Raw genomic sequence first — 22,326 nt, forward strand, 5'->3', positions numbered from 1 at the left:
TTGAGAATGAAGCATAAATGAGGAAAATGGGCAGAGAAAGCCCATAGCCATCAAGCGAAACGACGTCGTTTGAGGCTGTGGGAATTTACGTGTTTTGGTAAAAGGGGTAAACTACATTGTAGGTCCTTGATCCTTGTAATCTCATGATTTAACAATTAAATGAAGTTTCATTTTATTTGACTTTGAGTTTTTTTATTTTTTTCACTGTTATATATTGGTCACTATCCACGTTTTATATCATTTTTGTCTATATTTGATTTTGTCTTCAATATTTTCAAATATTTCAATTTGATCACTGATTCCATGTATTTTATAATCTTTGTGTTATTCTAATTTGGCCACCTTATTTGTAATACTTTTATTTTAGTCATTTATCTTACATATTTCTGTGATTACTTGAATATGGTCATGATACTTTTAATTAGTCCATTTTAGTCACTATTTTAGTGTGCTGTTCATTTTCATTGACATCCTAATTTGGCCATGACATTTGTAAAGTCTTTATTTTAGTCACTGTTGGATATTTGGTTTAATTTTGATTCGGGCATCATGTTTGTTTTCATTGTATTTTAGTCCTTGCCTTTATATTAAATATGTGTATGTTTATATGTTATTTTGAGCATAGTTTTCTTTAAAGTTTTCATTTTAGTAAGTGATTTTATGTGGTGTATGTTTTTGTTGATGTTCAAATTTGACCCTTTAATTTATGTATATTTCAATTTGGTCCTGTTATTATATATTAGGCTACAATTGTTATTATCCGAATTTGGTCACCATGTTTTATATTGTTGCATTTAAGTCACCAATCTCGTGTTTTGTGTATTTTCTTTGATGTTTAAATTTGGCTACAGAATTTATGAAATTTTTATTTTGGTCACTGTTGGTTATTTTGTGTTAAATCTGGAATGTAGCATGTATGTTTACTTTTATTTCATTTTAATCCTTTATCGTAATTTTTGGGTTATTTCCATTTCAGTATTTGTATTATTTAACATTTGCTACTTGGGCTCTGATTTGTTTGTAATTATTATTGTAGTCCCTAAGTTTCTATTTGTTTCAGTTTAGTCCTATAAATTCATGTTTATGCTATTTTAGTCCTTTAACTTTCTATTTTGCTATTTTAGCCATGTAAGTTCATGTTTTATCATTTTAGTCCCCGAAATTATCCTATGTGTTTATTTGATTTATATTTGGATTTGTAATTTTATCTTAGTTTTATTTTAGTCCTTTATGTATGAATATTTTATATAATGTAGTTATTTGTGAATATATATATTATTGGCTCTAGTTATTGTACATGTTTTATTTTGTTTTTTAATCGTGTTTATTTCCATGGTTTTATTTATTTGTTAATATTATTTGAATACTTTTAAGAACATGTATGCGTAGAATGAGCGTGGAAAGTATCACTTGGTCGAAGTGGTGCGATCCGATACGACATTTTAACGACATAGTAACTTAAAATAAGTTGAGTATATTTTGTTAATTTGTGCAAATGATGCAATGTGTGTTATTTTAAATAGTAATTTATTTTATTTTATGTAAATGTAAATTTCAAAATTTTCATTTGTATTCAATTCAAATTTCAAAATTTTCATTTGTATTCAATTCAAATTTTTAGTTAATCAATTTATTTGTATGTAAACATCGTTTTATAGTTATATTCGATTCATATTGTTTTTCATAATCAAAGATAGAATATTCTTTAACAATGAAAAATAGTTGAAGTAGCTTTCCCGACGGAGGATTGCTAATTTCAAGATTTTTTATCGAGTTAAAGGATTTCCTTTATATAGTTAATTCGAAGCAAATCAATCACATTTCAATAAACGAATCATCTTTTAACTTTATATTCGATCTATCATTTTCATTATTACGACAGTGTGTAAGCGACACAATACCAATTTTTGGGCGTTGTGGCGGTGCTAATCATTCCCTACGCGTAACCATCTCCCGAACCCGTTTAAATCGAATCTTTGGTAAACGCATACCATTTTTGTCTTTAAAAATGATTTTCCTTAAAATTGTTTTTAAAAGATGTTTTTAGGTATTCGACCTACCTAACTCAAAGGTCGATGGCGACTTACTTTTCCATTTTATTTCAATCAATTCAAAATCACCAGTTTTTCCAAAATTAAAGTCATAATCGTTTTTTAAAATAATATTTTAATTGTTTTATAAAAAATGGTTATGACAGCTTGGCGACTCTGTTGGGGACATCTTTTAGAGAGTTAAGCTGTAGGTCGCTTACACATTGTCGTCTTAGTGGAAACTATAAGTTTGAGTACATAGTTAACTTATGATCTGTTTATTGAAACTTTTAATTGCTTCGTTTTTTTGTCATACTAACATTTTATTTTTGGCTTTCAGCTTTGTCAAGATTTTATCATTTTTTCCTTGTTTTGTTTTCCTTTTGAGTCGAAGGTAGGTATGTTCCTCCTCACACACATCACTGCATTTGCATAACATAAGCTCTAGACACGAGCTTCGATCCAAATTAGTCAGGGTGATTGCTTTACTCTCGTAAGAATTTATTCTTCGTATGAGTTTTAGCAAATAACCTATGGGATACACACTTTATACCTTCGTAGGGATTTATTCCTCGTATGTGTATAAGGTAGTGAATCCCCTCGAATTGAACTCGTTCCGTTTAAAACCTGTAATGGGTAAGGATCGAGGGTCTGGCAGCCCAAGGGGGCACCGACATTAAGGACAATTTGAGTCCCCTTTTTCTGTTAGAGCTTAAACCATGCATATAGTGAACTGTAGAACGGTCACCCTAGAAATAGTCACAACGAACCTCTATCTGTTAGTAGGTACCCAAAATAGGTGTACACAAAGGAGGAGCGTTTCTAAACCCTTATCTTTTGCTTTAAATTCGTAGAATCTATTTTCTTTTCGAATAAAAGCATGCGAACTAGATACCATGCGATTAGGACCAATTTCTTGAAAATAGATCATTGTAGGTAGAAAGCATGCCCGGGTAGGAATGTTATCTATGGAAAGCATGCTCGGGTAGATATCATGACGGGGTAGGTGTTATATTCATCTCTGAATAACATTTTTATCTGTATCAATTATTTTACTTGTACTAACTAATTTCTTTTCTTTTGTTTGTGTACACTGACTTATTTATTTTGTTTGTGTCATTTTTTATTATTCTTTGTATTGCATTGCATCGACATAACATAATGCGAAAATGTTGATCCGCAAGGGGATATCCATGAGAAAATTTTCACAAGAAGAGATAAAAGTTTTCAATCAAGCAATCGCGTACACAGATATGCACCGAAGGCTAAAAGAAATTCACAGAGTACTAGAATGAGGCTTCCTTGAAGATCGTGCAACATTCGAGATTGATATGATGACCCACTATTTCGAGGAGTAATCCAGCAGTGGAGTCTTATCTACAATCATGTCATACTAGTAATCAAAGAGCGACACACTAACTTCGGCACTTCCGAGACATTAACAAAGTTAGTTTTACAAAGCATTGAGGGGCATCAGTTCCAAATATATCCGAGACGAAGCAGTGAGCTCGAAGATCGTGCAATATTCGAGGCTAAAATGACGATCCATTGATCCGAGGAGTAACCCAACAGTAGATTCTCATCTGCGAACATTCCATCACTAACCAACCAAAGAGTGAAGTAATGAATTCAACACCATCGAGCCATTAACAAAGCGCGTGAAGGGCATCGTTTTCTAGGACGAAGATTTGAGACAAAGCAATGATTCACTCTAGATTCAACATCTAAGTGAAGTCAAGTATGTAAAGTGGACTGTCATGTAATGTGAAAACTTTTATCTCTGGTGAAAATTTTTATAAAATATTCATCGTTGGGATCAACATTTTTGCGTTTGCATTTGCATTTTGCATATGTATTTCAATTTTTAAGCATTTTCACATGCATGAAATTAGTTCATGGAGAATTCGATGGAAATGATCTGATCTTGATCATGTGACGCCATTGAGAATAGAAGCAAGATTCGAATAAATCAGCACGATGAAAGCTTGTTCAGTTGGTTATAGGATTGAGCCTTCCATGGTGATATGAGACAAGAGTCCCATATCCTGAGGGCTACGATGTTGATCCAGCACGCAATTACCGCCTGAGAAGCTCCAGACATTCCGTTGAGAACTGCAAGGAATTAAAGATCAAAATCCAGAATCTGATTTATTCAGGGGCATCCTAATGCTAAGCAAGAGAAGTCATTGCATCTATTTGCATCCAGAGAGATTATTGTTTTTGACTCATTTTTTATCTGTATTTAATATTTTCTTAATTTTTTTAATCTTAATGATTGAACTTATGTTACCTTCTAAGGTTGAGTAATTGAACGAGTTTTAATCTTGAGTTCTTTGAATATCAAATGAATTACGTATTCTTTTAATTCTTCAAGAATTATAGATTTTTGACATATGACAAGATTATACCTTTCTTATCATGTCCAACCCCAAAATAAAATCTCTCAATTCTTGACCCAAAATAATTCATGGCCACTGCCAAAGAACCAAATTTTGACATCCCTTTTCTTTGAGACTTTTAAACATTGCCTTTATCTTTTTTTTTTCGAGACACAAAAAGTCATACCCTTATTTTTCATTGAGCTAATAAATTCACACCATCATCTTCCTAGACTTCAAACCAACATTTTTCTACCAATAAGACCTACATACATTGAGTACAAGATTGTTCATTTGAACATGAAGCTTCCTACAATAAGACAACGTGGGGCATCTCGCATCAATTTTCTGAAGATGAGCTTAAACAATTTAGGCATGCTGAGAGCAAGAAGAAGAAAAAGAAATTATTTCAAAATAATTTTATCATGCATTAATTACATTTTTTTCATGTGAATAAAAATTCATCCTAAAAATCTATCCCCCTGGGGATACCTCTTTTGCAAGGATTTCTATGTATGAGATGATGAACGACTTTCTTTCTTTATCCCTTCACAACAGGAGAAAATATATATCCCTTGCGTCCCCATTTGAGCCTAAATGATATTTTCTTCTAACTCAACCCTAACCAAGGATCACCCCCCACACTGGGGGGCAAGTTGGAGGAAATCTGCTCGCATGAGTGAAGACCATTGATCTAGATAAGATACCGAAATATGAACCAGATGCAGAGTGCAAAGATCAAATAAAAGCGAAGAACAAAGAAAATCAAAGAGAAAGAAACAAAGAGAAAAACAAGCAGAAAGAAAAAGGAAAAAAAAAAAAAAAGAAAGAGGACAAAGAGCACAGACAAAGAGTCTCTCGACTCAAATGACGTATCGAGCTTAAAACTGAGAGATTGATCAAGCACAATCACTTCAGAATCACTTCACTCGAAGATCATAGAACATTAAGAGAAAGACATATACGAGCAGATCCAAATTGAGCAAAACCAGATTGAAGGCATCAGATTGAATTGATCATTGGTTCAATTACCCTTAAACACTTGTTTGGCCTTTTATCAATTTCTTTCATAACCATGAACCCCAGCCTACATTACGTGCCTTAAAAGTCCATTCTAATCATACATGGATTTCTAAACAGAAGAGACTATCTTTAGATTTCATCCCGCCCATCAGGATTAATCTTTTATTTTCAAAAGGTTTTCTAAAATATTTAATGCATGATAGATAAAAAATAACAAAAAGGGGGTTCAAGACGTAAATTCTGAGTAACGTCTTGAAACCAAATGAGGATTCAAGTTGAAAACCTGAAAATGTGGCTCGAATATAAAGAATGTACAATTATTTCATAGGAGGTGATCACACAAATTCCTTGATGAGGCATCGCACAACCCGAATAAGATCATGAGAGCTGGGAGTCGGAGAACACTTCCATTAACTAAGTACAGAAGCTACTCCATCAGATCAGTGAACAACAAATAAATGAGAATACCAAACCTCTGACCAAAAATAACCACCTGAGACTTTTTTATCCTTTTCTTACTTAACCATTTTAAAAATAGTAATAACTTTGACACTTGTCAAATAACTATAATTTATTGAAGGATTAACAAAGTAATTAATTCTTTGATATCCAATGAACTCTTGTTTTATGATTTGTCAATTGTGAAACCTTGAAAGGAGCAATATTTTCAAAACTTTTGATTAAATATTTTTTTCAAAACTCTTTTAATTGATATTTTCATACTTTTGAAAATACAAGATGAAGAAAAATGTTTTTCAAACAAGATAATCTCTGGAGGCATATCTTGGAATTCAACGAAGATCTCTCTGAAGCTCAAGATTGAAGCTGGGGCAAGAAAAGATGTAACACCCCAACCCGTACCCGACCCGGATATGAGTCTGAGGTGTCACATTGACTTTTCAAACTTTGACTCTTGATAAAATTCAAAGAATTTTTAAAATATTTCATTAAAGTAAAAGAGGTTTAGTTACATAAACTGACCATAATAACCAAAATCAATCGGAGCATATTTAATTCAACCAATTAGTACATGCCAACTATACTCAAAATAACCAAAAACATTTAACTCATCTATTTTCTGATCTGAAATCTTGTAAGGGAGATGCTGACCTGTATTACTCTTCTTCTCTTCTTGCTTCTGTACCCTACGTGTGAAACAATCACACGCTAAGTCGAAGACTTAGTGAGGCATAAAAACTTATAATGCACTTTATAACATATATCAATACATCCATGTTCTGTTCTATCATGTTATACCAAATTACATGATTCCCTTGTATCATATAAAATCATATCAGATTAATTACAGTAAATACATACATACACATAACTCATCATTAACAGTTTATCATGTAATCACATACTTTTATGCTTAACCTTTTCAATCAAACACTATACATACACAACATCATATCATTTCTATAACATTTATCATATCACTAACATATATTTGTTTATATCTCTTGATTAGCCCATGTACATATGTGAGAACTATAGATATGTGAGTTTATGGAGGTTGTGCACTAATGCTGTCACCACAGCTCATATAAATGTACCGAAGTGCCACATAGAATTGCACCGTAGTGCCGCGTAGAGTTGCACCGTAGTGCCATATAATAATGTCCATAAGGACCATATATCATTCCTTAAGAATCATATACATATACTAGGGATCAAGTATGTGTCTCACCAGACTTCACACATGTTCCAAAGAATACATATATGTCCCGAAGGACCACATATCATTCCTTAAGAATCATATACATATACTAGGGATCAAGTATGTGTCTCACCAGACTTCACACATGTTCAAAAGAATACATATATGTCCCGAAGGACCACATAGACCCTCGACTCTTGGCATACCAACTATACCCCTAGCTCTCAAGACACATAACATGGGCATTTTCTTTTATACTTATCATTTCACATAACACATAGTTCAATTACTCATAGAACATTTTCATATGAGTCACATTTACATGTCACATAGCTTATATACTTTCTCGCCTAGTTACATAGATCCATGTCATATAACATATATCCCAAAATGCATATAATCACATATATCATATCATATAGCTTAGATCATTTCTCAGATATTCATATAAACATACATATCATATCTTGTTCACATATGATCATATATGCTTCATATAACACATAGAAACACCTAGAACACTTTCTCATAGCTTATATCAATTTTCAGAGTCCTTTCATATTACCTGATGATATATATCATATAGATATATAATAACTGATATCATATTATCTACCTTATGCTCCATTTCTTTGTATTCCCTTTTTCATATAATCATACATTTAAATATTCTTATATGTCCTATCAATATCCTATAAACTTACTCATATTCTCATATATCATATTTTAATATAATTTGTATAGTAATACTCTATAATTGTATCATATAATGATTTTACCCAAGTACTCCTTTATAAAGTTTATATTACATGTTCAATTAGTCTCATGCTATCTTATGAATAATTTCCACTTATTTTATATCATTTTCCTTTTCCACTCACATAAACAATCTATTTATTTAGTTCAATTTCTCATGACTTCCACAATACTCTTTAATAAAACTTTGTAGCTCTTCACTATAATACATAAACCATAGTTTCCTTTAATTTATCAATCTTCCCTATATAACTTATGTATCCTTATTTATGCCCTCGAATTCATACTATTCTCTTAGAGTCTCCTAACATTTCTCGTATAATCACTTATACCATATCATATAACTTATACTTGATTATCTTATTCTCTCATGTTCATTTCATTTATTATGACTCTATCATATAACTTATTTCATGTTCTTCCATTATTACATATTAAAGTCTTACATAAATCATATAGCATATACAAAGCATATCATTATCTTTAGTCATGCATACATACAATCAATGTAATATAGATAATCACATATAATTATAACCACACATAATCATGTCCATGACTTCATGCATATTACTCTAGGAAATAGACTCATCTCAAGTCTTATTTCCATTAAACACTACATATCATTAGTATGCACTCACCTTGGCCTCACTAGTCAATTCCAATCTCTTATCTTTCTCTTGATCGATCTTACTTGCCAAATGTTCCGGAATTGCTTTATGCGCAGAATCTACATAAATGTACATTTTGAGGCAATCATTAGATACATACACCTTGTAGTTGGATACTAGCAACTTAAACGAACTTATTAAACCAATATTCACATTTTTCCTTTAGGGGGGAATCGGTTCCCTCCTGTGGGGGTATCGGTTCCCCTCTGGCATTCTGGAATTCCATGTTCGTTTGAGAGGGTATCGGTACCCCTTTGAATGGGTACCGATTCCCCCTAACCCAGAAATCATTTTCAGCACGAAAATTACTTCATTTCCTCTCAAACACTTCATATATCATCCCCTTTTTCATTCTTAAATCTAGTACACATACTTAAACCAATCTATATTCATTTATTTCATCTTAAACCTCAAAATCCTATCTTCCATATATAATTCAATAATCATACCAAATTTTCTATATGTTCTAAATCCAATTCTATCACTCCAAATCTCTTAATTTAACCATTGACAAATGAAATTTAACTTCCAATTTAAGAAATGAACTTTATTCCAAGATTTCATTTGTAAACTCTAAATCTTTAATCTCTCCTAACTCCACCATCCTTTGCTTTTAAGATGATTTAAGCTTTCCTTAAGCTTAGTTATCATCTAATAATTAAAACCCAACCTTAAAATCAACAATTCAATTATAAACAAAGAAACTTACCTTTGGCTCTTGGCTTCAACGTGAAGAAGAAGAAGAAAGGAGAAGAGAACTCTGGAGAATTCTCTCCCTTTCCACGTGCATTTATAATCCCATTTTTAATTCATTTCTTGGTCAATTGACCCTTTTGCCCTTTATTTCCTTTAATAATTACTAAATAACCTTTATCATATATATCCAATAATCATTGAACTATTTCATTCTTATACTTTAGTCACCAAATTCTGAAACTTTACAATTTGGTCACTAACCCGGTATTGCGGATGTTACAAATCTCCCCTCTTTTTTAAGAAAATTCGTCCTCGAATTTTTCAATGGACATCTTGATAGAAACATATCTTCTAAAGTTCTCATGTTGCTTCATTTAATTAATCTTTCTTGTCATCATCAGAAACTTACTTTTCAATCATTTAGCTTTTCAATTACCTTTTTCCTTTATATATATATATATTCATATCATGTCACTTATCACTTAAACAACAACCAGCAACTTCAATCCATTTTCATCAATCAACATCATAAATCCATCTTTAACTATCTTATAATAATAACCAAATTCATTTTCCATCATCATTTAACCAAGAACACGACCTTAAATCTTCTTTAAATATGATTCAACATACACTTTATAAAATCTTTTCACCTCACCAATCCCTCTTTTCTCACTGGTATATCCAAAATTATCACCTACATTTCCATATAACCTTTATCGTGTCGGATTCTTTAACTCAATTCCATTTCATTTCTTTATTCCATTCTTCCTTTATTTATTCCTTATACACAAATCATATCTTTTCTTTCATGTTTACATACTCTTGTCTTATCACCTATATTCATCGCTATATACCAATCTTCATTGCATCCTCATAACTTTGATAACCTATTTCTTATACAGAACTTTGTTCTTTATTATTTCTTATACTTGTATTTTCATTTCTTAAAATTCCATGCAAATACTTATCTCCTTTTCTACATCATAGCTATCTGATCAGAATACCGAACTATATTCAGATTCACATCATAATTGATTAACTCAACTTTACCTTTTATTCCAATCTTATAACTCTATCACTTTTACTCTGACAGTTAATCGATAACATCTGTCCAATCTAGAACACAACCCTAATCAACCAATCACATACATCCTTTTCAATCGAAATTATCTCAATTCGTTCACTTAACTTGTCAATTTCACCTCCATTCTCATACATCCTATAATTTCCGTTGTTCAACTGAACATTCTGACTTACTTTGTCTTATAAACTGATCATCGATATACCCATTCCTAAACTCTTCTTATCAATCCTCAGCTTTACTCAAATATACCAATCCTTATTCCCTTTACTATACCACAGTACTATGATCCAAATATACAATTGTATCCATATCCATTTCATATTTGGTTGTCTTATCATGACAACATCTCAAAATATTAAATTTTATACATTTTCCATCACATAATCTGGTTAGCCAACGCTAACTCTTTCCATCCAAAATGTAAACCCTTAATCTATCCACATTCTTATTAATACACAGTACTATTCCTTTATTTCAAACTCATCAACTCTGACTGTATATATCTTATATGCTTGTCACTGATGCACTTATTCTCGAACTTTCCACAAATTCTAACCATATCCTTATTGTGACACTTGCTCACCATATTCTATCTTATTCACTTTATAACAAAACTTCTCCGTATCACTTTTTCGATTCGAAACAGTGAGAACCCTTTTTATAACTATTCGAATATGATTTCAATTTCTGAAATCAATCTTTAATCTTATAAGACACTTTCTTAGGTTTCTGCTCTTCATCCTGCCTGGCCAGGGCAGGTGAATTGCTATCACCATCAGATTTGTCAGCTATCGATTCACTTTGTCATTTCTTATAATCACATTTCTATTGTATTCTATTAAACTTATTCTATTAGCAAGATAACATATTCCTTACAATTTCATATCATAATTTTTTTCTATTTTGTTGGCATGTATACATTATACGACACTCTAGACTCCGGTTTATGCCGAGAATCGACTAAACCGTAGCTCTGATACCATTAAATGTAACACCCCAACCCGTACACGACCCAGATATGAGTATGAGGTGTCACATTGACTTTTCAAACTTTGACTCTTGATAAAATTCAAAGATTTTTTAAAACATTTCATTAAAGTAAAAGAGGTTTAGTTACATAAATTGACCACAATAACCAAAATCAATCGAAGCATATTTAATTCAACCAATTAGTACATGCCAACTATACTCAAAATAACCAAAAACATTTAACTTATCTATTTTCTGATCTGAAATCTTGTAAGGGAGATGCTGACCTGTATTACTCTTCTTCTCTTCTTGCTTCTGTACCCTACGTGTGAAACAATCACACGCTAAGTCGAAGACTTAGTGAGGCATAAAAACTTATAATGCACTTTATAACATATATCAATACATGCATGTTCTGTTCTATCCTGTTATACCAAATTACATGATTCCCTCGTATCATATAAAATCATATCAGATTAATTACAGTAAATACATACATACACATAACTCATCATTAACAGTTTATCATGTAATCACATACTTTTATGCTTAACCTTTTCAATCAAACACTATACATACACAACATCATATCATTTCTATAACATTTATCATATCACTAACATATATTTGTTTATATCTCTTGATTAGCCCATGTACATATGTGAGAACTATAGATATGTGAGTTTATGGAGGTTGTGCACTAATGCTGTCACCACAGCTCATATAAATGTACCGAAGTGCCACATAGAATTGCACCGTAGTACCGCGTAGAGTTGCACCGTAGTGCCATATAATAATGTCCATAAGGACCACATATCATTCTTTAATCATATACATATACTAGGGATCAAGTATGTGTCTCACCAGACTTCACACATGTTCCAAAGAATACATATATGTCCCGAAGGACCACATATCATTCCTTAAGAATCATATACATATACTAGGGATCAAGTATGTGTCTTACCAGACTTCACACATGTTCCAAAGAATACATATATGTCCCGAAGGACCACATAGACCCTCGACTCTTGGCATGCCAACTATACCCCTAGCTCTCAAGACACATAACATGGGCATTTTCTTTTATACTTATCATTTCACATAACACATAGTTCAATTACTCATAGAACATTTTCATATGAGTCACATTTACATGTCACATAGCTTATATACTTTCTCGCATAGTTACATAGATCCATGTCATATAACATATATCCCAAAGTGCATATAATCACATATATCATATCATATAGCTTAGATCATTTCTCAGATATTCATATAAACATACATATCATATATTGTTCACATATGATCATATATGCTTCATATAACACATAGAAACACCTAGAACACTTTCTCATAGCTTATATCAATTTTCAGAGTCCTTTCATATTACCTGATGACATATATCATATAGATATATAATAACTGATATCATATTATCTACCTTATGCTCCATTTCTTTGTATTCCCTTTTTCATATCATCATACATTTAAATATTCTTATATGTCCTATCAATATCATATAAACTTACTCATATTCTCATATATCATATTTTAATATAATTTGTATAGTAATACTCTATAATTGTATCATATAATGATTTTACCCAAGTACTCCTTTATAAAGTTTATATTACATGTTCAATTAGTCTCATGCTATCTTATGAATAATTTCCACTTATTTTATATCATTTTCCTTTTCCACTCACATAAACAATCTATTTATTTAGTTCAATTTCTCATGACTTCCACAATACTCTTTAATAAAACTTTGTAGCTCTTCACTATAATACATAAACCATAGTTTCCTTTAATTTATCAATCTTCCCTATATAACTTATGTATCCTTATTTATGCCCTCGAATTCATACTATTCTCTTAGAGTCTCCTAACATTTCTCATATAATCACTTATACCATATCATATAACTTATACTTGATTATCTTATTCTCTCATGTTCATTTCATTTATTATGACTCTATCATATAACTTATTTCATGTTCTTCCATTATTACATATTAAAGTCTTACATAAATCATATAGCATATACAAAGCATATCATTATCTTTAGTCATGCATACATACAATCAATGTAATATAGATAATCACATATAATTATAACAACACATAATCATGTCCATGACTTCATGCATATTACTCTAGGAAATAGACTCATCGCAAGTCTTATTTCCATTAAACACTACATATCACTAGTATGCACTCACCTTGGCCTTACTAGTCAATTCCAACCTCTTATCTTTCCCTTGATCGATCTTACTTGCCAAATGTTCCGGAATTGCTTTATGCGCAGAATCTACATAAATGTACATTTTGAGGCAATCATTAGATACCTACACCTTGTAGTTGGATACTAGCAACTTAAACGAACTTATTAAACCAATATTCACATTTTTCCTTTAGGGGGAATCGGTTCCCTCCTGTGGGGGTATCGGTTCCCCTCTGGCATTCTGGAATTCCATGTTCGTTTGAGAGGGTATCGGTACCCCTTTGAATGGGTATTGATTCCCCCTAACCCAGAAATCATTTTCAGCACGAAAATTACTTCATTTCCTCTCAAACACTTCATATATCATCCCCTTTTTCATTCTTAACTCTAGTACACATACTTAAACCAATCTATATTCATTTATTTCATCTTAAACCTCAAAATCCTATCTTCCATATATAATTCAATAATCATACCAAATTTTCTATATGTTATAAATCCAATTCTATCACTCCAAATCTCTTAATTTAACCATTGACAAGTTAAATTTAACTTCCAATTTAAGAAATGAACTTTATTCCAAGATTTCATTTATACTCTAAATCTCTAATCTCTCCTAACTCCACCATCCTTTGCTTTTAAGATGATTTAAGCTTTCCTTAAGCTTAGTTATCATCTAATAATTAAAACCCAACCTTAAAATCAACAATTCAATTATAAACAAAGAAACTTACCTTTGGCTCTTTGCTTCCACGTGAAGAAGAAGAAGAAAGGAGAAGAGAACTCTGGAGAATTCTCTCCCTTTCCACGTGCATTTATAATCCCATTTTTAATTCATTTCTTGGTCAATTGACCCTTTTGCCCTTTATTTCCTTTAATAATTACTAAATAACCATTATCATATATATCCAATAATCATTGAACTATTTCATTCTTATACTTTAGTCACCAAATTCTGAAACTTTATAATTTGGTCACTAACCCGGTATTGCGGAATTTACAAAAGATAACTTTTTGGGGCAAATTTTGATGGGGCAAGGAAAACAAATTGTCTCAGGTTGAGGTTTGCAAGAGTACACTTTAGTGGAAATGCAGACAAACTGAATCAATGATAGAGTGAAAACTGCTCTAGCAACTATTCTTCTTCCAGATCGAGAAAAACATACATCAATACATACATACATACATACATACATACATACATACACACATACATACATACATACATACGCATACATATATGATACATAAAATTTGCATCAAACATTTATCATCATGTGTATTAAAGACATTTTTTCCTCTCTTGAGGAAAAATTCGATAAAACATCAAATAAATTTCATTTTGACATCCATCATAACATCCAAGATAGTCAGTCAAAAATGCATCATTTTGATCTCTCAGGAAATCAAAGCTCGGAAATTACCAGATGTATCAAACTTGAAGAAACAATGATTTGACTTCCTGAAGTCAACAATTAAATCTTCTGAAGGCATTTCATCCACTATCAGGAACAAGAAGATTATCAGTATCCTTTGATGTTGTTTCTCTCGAAATAAAATGTTGTCTCGCTAGAGACAACTTCTTTTGAAAAACAAATTTTGTCTCGCTTGAGACAATTTTCTAAAAACAAATTTTGTCTCGTTTGAGACAATTTCTTGAAAAACAAATTTCGTCTCACTTGAGACACTTTTCCTTTGAGATACAAATTTTGAATTTGTTTCACATTAAACAAAGTTGATCTCACTTGAGATCGTTTTCTCTAAAAATAATTTTTGTCTCGTTTGAAACAATTTCTCTAAAAACAAATGTTGTCTCACTTGAGACAATTTTCCAAATTATGAAGTTGTTTCATTGGAAGCAAACATCATCTTTGAGTCGTTTCTTTTGAAACAAAGGATATTTGAGTCTGTTTCACTTGAAACAAAATGAAAAAATCTTTGAGTATGTTTCTTTGATAACAAAATTTTATCTTTTGAGAAAGTTTCTTTTGAAAAATCTTTGAGTCTGTTTCTTTGGAAATAACATTTGCCATATGTGGGTCTGTTTCACTTGAAACAAAACTCATCTTTGAGTATCTTTCTTTTAAAACAAAATTTTGTCTCGCTTGAGACAATTTTTCGTGAAATTTTTTTGACTCATTTCTTTTGAAACACCTATCTTTGAGTTAGTTTCTCTTGAAACACACACCTTTGAGATCGTTTCTATTAAAACAAATTTTGTCTCCCTAGAGACAGTTTCTCTTGAAAAAAAAATCTTTGAGTTGTTTCTTTTGAAACAAAAAATCTTTGAGTCGGTTTCTTTGGAAACAAAATTTTGTCTCTTTTGAGACATTTTCCCTTGAAACCATAATCACTAAAGATGGCTAGTCGTCCTCATCACGTAAGAACCGTGTCATCCCCTGACCAGACCTCCTCATTATGTAGGAGCAGTGTCACACCTAGATAACCAACCGTCCTCATCGCGTAGGAACCGTGTTATCACCCTTCCTAAAGATGGCCAAGAACTCTTCATCACGTATGAGCAGTGTCATTCCTTGACCAGATCTCTTCATCACGTAGGAGCCGTGTCAACCATAGATAACCAGATGTCTTCATAACGTAGGAACCGTGTTATCGCCCTTCCTAAAGATGGCCATAACTCTTCATCACGTATGAGCCGTGTCATCCCCCGACCAGAACTCTTCATTACGTATGAGCAGTGTCATCCCTCGACCAGATTTCCTCATCACGTAGGAACCGAGTCACCCTTAGACGACCCGAACTCTTCACCACGTATGAGCAATGTCGTCCCCAGCAATCAACATTATCCAATTTCTAAGTAAAAAAAGGAAGAAAATCAGACAAAAACGTGTTGTCTTATCGTCTTTGCCCTATTCTTGTTAACACAATAATGTGCAAAGAGGGGCAGCTGTAGACACCCGTTTTTGTCCGAGTCTTTTCTATTTAATTTTAATTTTTTATTATTATTATTATTAATTAATTAATTAATTTACAATTTTTATAGGCCCAAATATAATCTCACCCAAGACCCAGTCCACCCGAAGCCCAACATGTGATCAAAGCCCAATACTGGAGCCAAAAAAATACAACCCATCAGCAGTGAACCGCCCAAAAAACTGACCCGACTCAAAATTTAGGGTTTTGAAACCCTAAAGTACCAAATCAACCGTTTGGCTTCCCAGCAGCCGCCGGCTCTTGGTGTTTCAGTTTCCTGGTCAAGCTTCTCAGTCGTCGAGCCGATCAAGCTGAGCCTCCCCTCCAATAGCCTTCTGTTGTTGCCGTCTTATTCTGCAACAATAGTGACTCGCATCCATCATCAACAGTGGATAGAAATCACACCAAGTCAGAAAACAAAGAAATAAATCAAAACAAATCTTATCCTAGAACCTAGGGTATTATTTCCCTACAAACTGAGCACAAATCCATCAATCTTCTGGGGCATAAAAGAAGAGATATCGCATGCAAGAGAAGGGACCAGGAGGGAGATTTGGGAAAACAAGAAAAATAGAGAAAAAAATCAGAAAAGGAAAAAAACAATAGAAAGAGAGAGAGAGAGCATTCGGGGTCTTAAAAAAGAATAAAAGAAAGAGAAAGAAAGGGAGTGAAAAAAGCCCTTACCATGGTCGGAGCTCGTCGGGGAAGCCCACGGGTCGTCGGCGTTTCGTTGATTCGAGAGGTAACCCTTTTAGATTTGAGGCTCTAAGGTTGTTTGTAGGGAAAAGTATGTGAGTTTCTGGGAGGAGGAGGAGGAAATGAGGCTTTTTGGGTCTCTCTCTCTCTCCGACCGTTGGCGCCGCCGTACGCCGCCACGAATCCGCCGTGGTTCCCTCTCGCCGGCAAGGAGAGGTTGAGAAAGTTTTAATATCTATCTCTTCTCTGTTTTTAGAATGAAGCATAAATGAGGAAAATGGGCAGAGAAAGCCCGATTTTAGGCTTATAGCCATCAAGCGAAACGACGTCGTTTGAGGCTGTGGGGATTTGTGTGTTTTGGTAAAAGGGGTAAACTACACCGTAGGTCCTTGATCCTTGTAATCTCATGATTTAGCAATTAAATGAAGTTTCATTTTATTTGACTTTGAGTTTTTTTTTATTTTTTTCACTGTTATATATTGGTCACTATCCACGTTTTATATCATTTTTGTCTATATTTGATTTTGTCTTCAATATTTTCAAATATTTCAATTTGATCACTGATTCCATGTATTTTATAATCTTTGTGTTATTCTAATTTGGCCACCCTATTTGTAATAATTTTATTTTAGTCATTTATCTTACATATTTCTATGATTGCTTGAATATGGTCATGATACTTTTAATTAGTCCATTTTAGTCACTATTTTAGTGTGTTGTTCATTTTCATTGACATCCTAATTTGGCCATGACATTTGTAAAGTCTTTATTTTAGTCACTGTTGGATATTTGGTTTAATTCTGATTCGGGCATCATGTTTGTTTTCATTGTATTTTAGTCCTAGCCTTTATATTAAATATGTGTATGTTTATATGTTATTTTGAGCATAGTTTTCTTTAAAGTTTTCATTTTAGTCAGTGATTTTATGTGGTGTATGTTTTTGTTGATGTTCGAATTTGACCCTTTAATTTATGTTTATTTCAATTTGGTCCTATTATTGTATATTAGGTTACAATTGTTATTATCCGAATTTGGTCACCATGTTTTATATTGTTGCATTTAAGTCACCAATCTCGTGTTTTGTGTATTTTCTTTGATGTTCAAATTTGGCTAAAGAATTTATGAAAATTTTATTTTGGTCACTGTTGGTTATTTTGTGTTAAATCTGGAATGTAGCATGTATGTTTACTTTTATTTCATTTTAATCCTTTATCATAATTTTTGGGTTATTTCCATTTCAGTATTTGTATTATTTAACATTTTCTACTTGGGATCTGATTTGTTTGTAATTATTGTTGTAGTCCCTAAGTTTCTATTTGTTTCAGTTTAGTCCTATAAATTCATGTTTATGCTATTTTAGTCCTTTAACTTTCTGTTTTGCTATTTTAGCCATGTAAGTTCATGTTTTATCATTTTAGTCCCCGAAATTATCCTATGTGTTTATTTGATTTATATTTGGATTTGTAATTTTATCTTAGTTTTATTTTAGTCCTTTATGTATGAATATTTTATATAATGTAGTTATTTGTGAATATATATATTATTGGCTCTAGTTATTGTACATGTTTTATTTCGTTTTTAATCTTGTTTATTTCCATGGTTTTATTTATTTGTTAATATTATTTGAATACTTTTAAGAACATTTATGCGTAGAATGAGCGTGGAAAGTATCACTTGGTCGAAGTGGTGCGATCCGATACGGCATTTTAACGACAAAGTAACTTAAAATAAGTTGAGTATATTTTGTTAATTTGTGCAAATGATGCAATGTGTGTTATTTTAAATAGTAATTTATTTTATTTTAGGTAAATGTAAATGTAAATTTCAAAATTTTCATTTGTATTCAATTCAAATTTTTAGTTAATCAATTTATTTGTATGTAAACATCGTTTTATAGTTATATTCGATTCATATTGTTTTTCATAATCAAAGATAGAATATTCTTTAACAATGAAAAATAGTTGAAGTAGCTTTCCCGACGGAGGATTGCTAATTTCAAGATTTTTTATCAAGTTAAAGGATTTTCTTTATATAGTTAATTCGAAGCAAATCAATCACATTTCAATAAACGAATCATCTTTTAACTTTATATTCGATCTATCATTTTCATTATTACGACAGTGTGTAAGCGACACAGTACCAGTTTTTGGGCGTTGTGGAGGTGCTAATCATTCCCTACGCGTAACCGACTCTCGAACCCGTTTAAATCGAATATTTGGTAAACGCAGACCATTTTTGTCTTTAAAAATGATTTTCCTTAAAATTGTTTTTAAAAGATGTTTTTAGGTATTCGACCTACCTAACTCAAAGGTCGATGGCGACTCCCTTTTCCATTTTATTTCAATCAATTCAAAATCACCAGTTTTTCCAAAATTAAAGTCATAATCGTTTTTTAAAATAATATTTTAATTTTTTTATAAAAAATTGTTATGACAGCTTGTTCAAGTTTTTTTAGCCATCGAGAATGCACATACCAATGGATTCACTAACATTTGAATTTTAAAATCTTAGTTAGTGGAGCGAGAACATTTATCCGGTTGGTTAAGTTATTCATCTTTGTTCCCTCGTACTCTTTTAGGTCATGTGTTCTAGACCTACTAGGAACACTCTATTTCTTTTTCCTAGAGTTCCACTTCCCCTCCCTTTAGATATGATTAGGATTAGATCTAGTCTTTGTAAAAAAAAATTTATCTCAGTTAATGAGTATTTAATATTTTAGTAAAACTTAGAGGTTAAATCTCATCAACAATCTCATTTAATAATTAATTTGTGAATATTATTTATTGTTTTCTACAAGATCAATAACATTATCTTAACTTAGGATTGACATAGACTCTCCTTACAGTTTTCATCAAGGATGAAGTAGGATTTGTTTAGACAATAAGAAGTTGTATTTGATATTTATCTTGGATTAAGAAAAAAAAACTCTAGTTTGGCTATTAATTTGGGATTTGTCATTATTCTCTTATTTAAACCTTTTTGCTGACGTGGATTTAGTGATATGAAAAGGTGTATTTAGCAATGAAATAATCAAAAGCTTAATTGATTACGTGGCTAAAACAAAATGATTGGACCCATAGAAAGCAAAATTCATTATAATTCATCATCATGCTGTTTGGTTTATAGGAAGACAAATGGGATTTGATCCCAACTTTTTATTTAGATTTTATAGTATGATATTTACCTAGATTATGATTATATTTAACATCAATAATAAAATTTATTATATAAAATGTGATGTTTATCAGTGTAATCCTTAAAATGTGATTATATAAATTTTTATTGTTCAAAAGAAAATGAGACATTAGAAGATATCAAGGATTTCCAGGATTATGCGATTACAGAGCGGGCAGTTCCCACGCTGAACCCAAAGCTCCCTCGAACAAACCCGACAAAAGGTATAAGGCATGGAATAATCGCCGCACCTTTATTCCTAACCATGCACACGCAACACATGTGCTGCATCCCACCGCTCGCTTCCCCCATGTCTTCCTCCTCGTATTCTTCATCGTCGATCGTTCCCATCAGCCCCATTTGCTGCTCCGTTTCTTCCAAAAAGTCCATCAGTGAAATCCTCACCGGCTCTTCCGCCGCCGTTTCTCTCGCAGATAATGCCCTTTCCAGCGTCAATGCAGTTCTAAGTTGCCGCGTTTCATTACGCGCCACAGGAGAGTCGTCATCTTCGCTGCTGTCAGCATCATTCCCCACGGTAATTTCTAACCTAAAGCTTCTCGACGGTGAAGCATTGCTCCGCAAGCCGATATTGTTATCAACCGGACTGCGCCTGACCCGAATCGAACCACTTCGCGCCAATTGCGGTCGAAAGTTCATAACCGGCGGGTCTGAAACCGGGACACTTTGGCCTCCGTTCTCAACAGTCAACACGAATCATCGGGTTTAGCAGAGTGGGAACGAAAGGAACTGTGCCGCGATAACTGGGATTATTCCTATTAAAAATGACATCAGAAGCCGGGATATGAACTGAGGAACTACATGCAGAGATAGGTCGCTTGAGCAGGAGCTTGTCCCGTAACGTTTTCCAACTCTTCTTGTCCTTGTTAGACTCATCGTCTCGTATAATCTCCAGAAGGGTACGGTTCTGGGCCGGCGGTTGTTCAGGCTGCTTAGCGTTTCCCAAAATGGCATCGGGAGTTAGACCGACCAGAGCGTCCCGGCCGTTCTCGACCGCCGTCATCTGCTCAAAAAGCGTACTCCTCGTCCGGTTACCACTTTCCATTTCATTAAAAAAGGAAAAAAGAAAGAAGGAATTCACTTGTTCATGATTAGTATTTTAAAAATGATACAGTGAGGTAGAAAACAAATGAAGGATAGAAAGAGAAAGTTCTTAGAATTCTTGGAAATGAAAGAGTGGAGAAGAATATCGGGGAGTTTGTTTGGCTTAAAGCTCGGGTGATCTTCTGATGAGATAATAAGGGTTTAAAGAAGGTGGACATGGTTATTACAATCAGATATTTAATAAATAAACATTAACCTTAGAGATCCGCGTGGCAGTTTGTCGGGTTATATAAAGACACAAACAACCTTTCCTCACTTTGCTGGATTTAATTTCTCAGATCTTCCAATTATCACATGTAAAAACAAAATTGTGCAATTGTATCTTCATCCTCGTAATTTTAAAAATAAGAAAAATAATTTTGTGATCAGTCTGAGAATGTTTTTAATAATGAAAAGTATTTTTTTTCTTCCTATAAGTAATTTTAAATATCTAAAAATTGATTTAAAATTATAATTTGAAAAGTGATTTTTAACCTCTAATTTTATAAGTTCAAATTTTTGATTTTTATCGTGAAAAATCACTTTTTGATGAAGTTATATTTTTATCCTCAAATATTATATTTTTTTATTTATAACATAATATCTAAAATAGACGTTTTATTTTTTTAAAATCATTTTTAATAATAATCTAAAATAATTAAATTTTAAATTATTATTTTCAAAAATATTTTTTTACGATACTTTTAAAATCTTTTTTAAAACAAACTGACCCTTAAATGATTTATTTTTTAAAATTAAGATATGACGTTATATGTTTAACTATCGTCATCTACATTTAAATTAAATGGAATAATTTTGATTAAATTATAATTAATCATATTAATATATTATTCAATTTTAAAATGTCATGTCAAATAAACAATATTTACACTTAAATATCTTTTGAGTAACATGAGT

General features: G+C 32.2%; 1 protein-coding gene across 1 annotated transcript; it reads right to left on the reverse strand.

Annotated features, from left to right (window-relative positions):
• Nucleotides 1–21,004: 21,004 nt before the first annotated feature.
• On the reverse strand, nucleotides 21,005–21,370 carry LOC120126862. The gene has a single exon (XM_039144923.1). It carries the CDS (start codon nucleotides 21,368–21,370, stop codon nucleotides 21,005–21,007), a length of 366 nt encoding a protein of 121 aa, XP_039000854.1.
• Between the last annotated feature and the right edge of the window lie 956 nt (nucleotides 21,371–22,326).

The sequence above is a fragment of the Hibiscus syriacus genome, unplaced genomic scaffold (assembly GCF_006381635.1).
Source record: "Hibiscus syriacus cultivar Baekdansim isolate YM2019G1 unplaced genomic scaffold, ASM638163v2 tig00110462_pilon, whole genome shotgun sequence".
Taxonomy (NCBI): Eukaryota; Viridiplantae; Streptophyta; class Magnoliopsida; order Malvales; family Malvaceae; genus Hibiscus; species Hibiscus syriacus.

Bases quoted from the DNA above. Each gene is read 5' to 3' on its own strand.
- LOC120126862 (XM_039144923.1), bottom strand. From the start codon at position 21,370: ATGGAAAGTGGTAACCGGACGAGGAGTACGCTTTTTGAGCAGATGACG.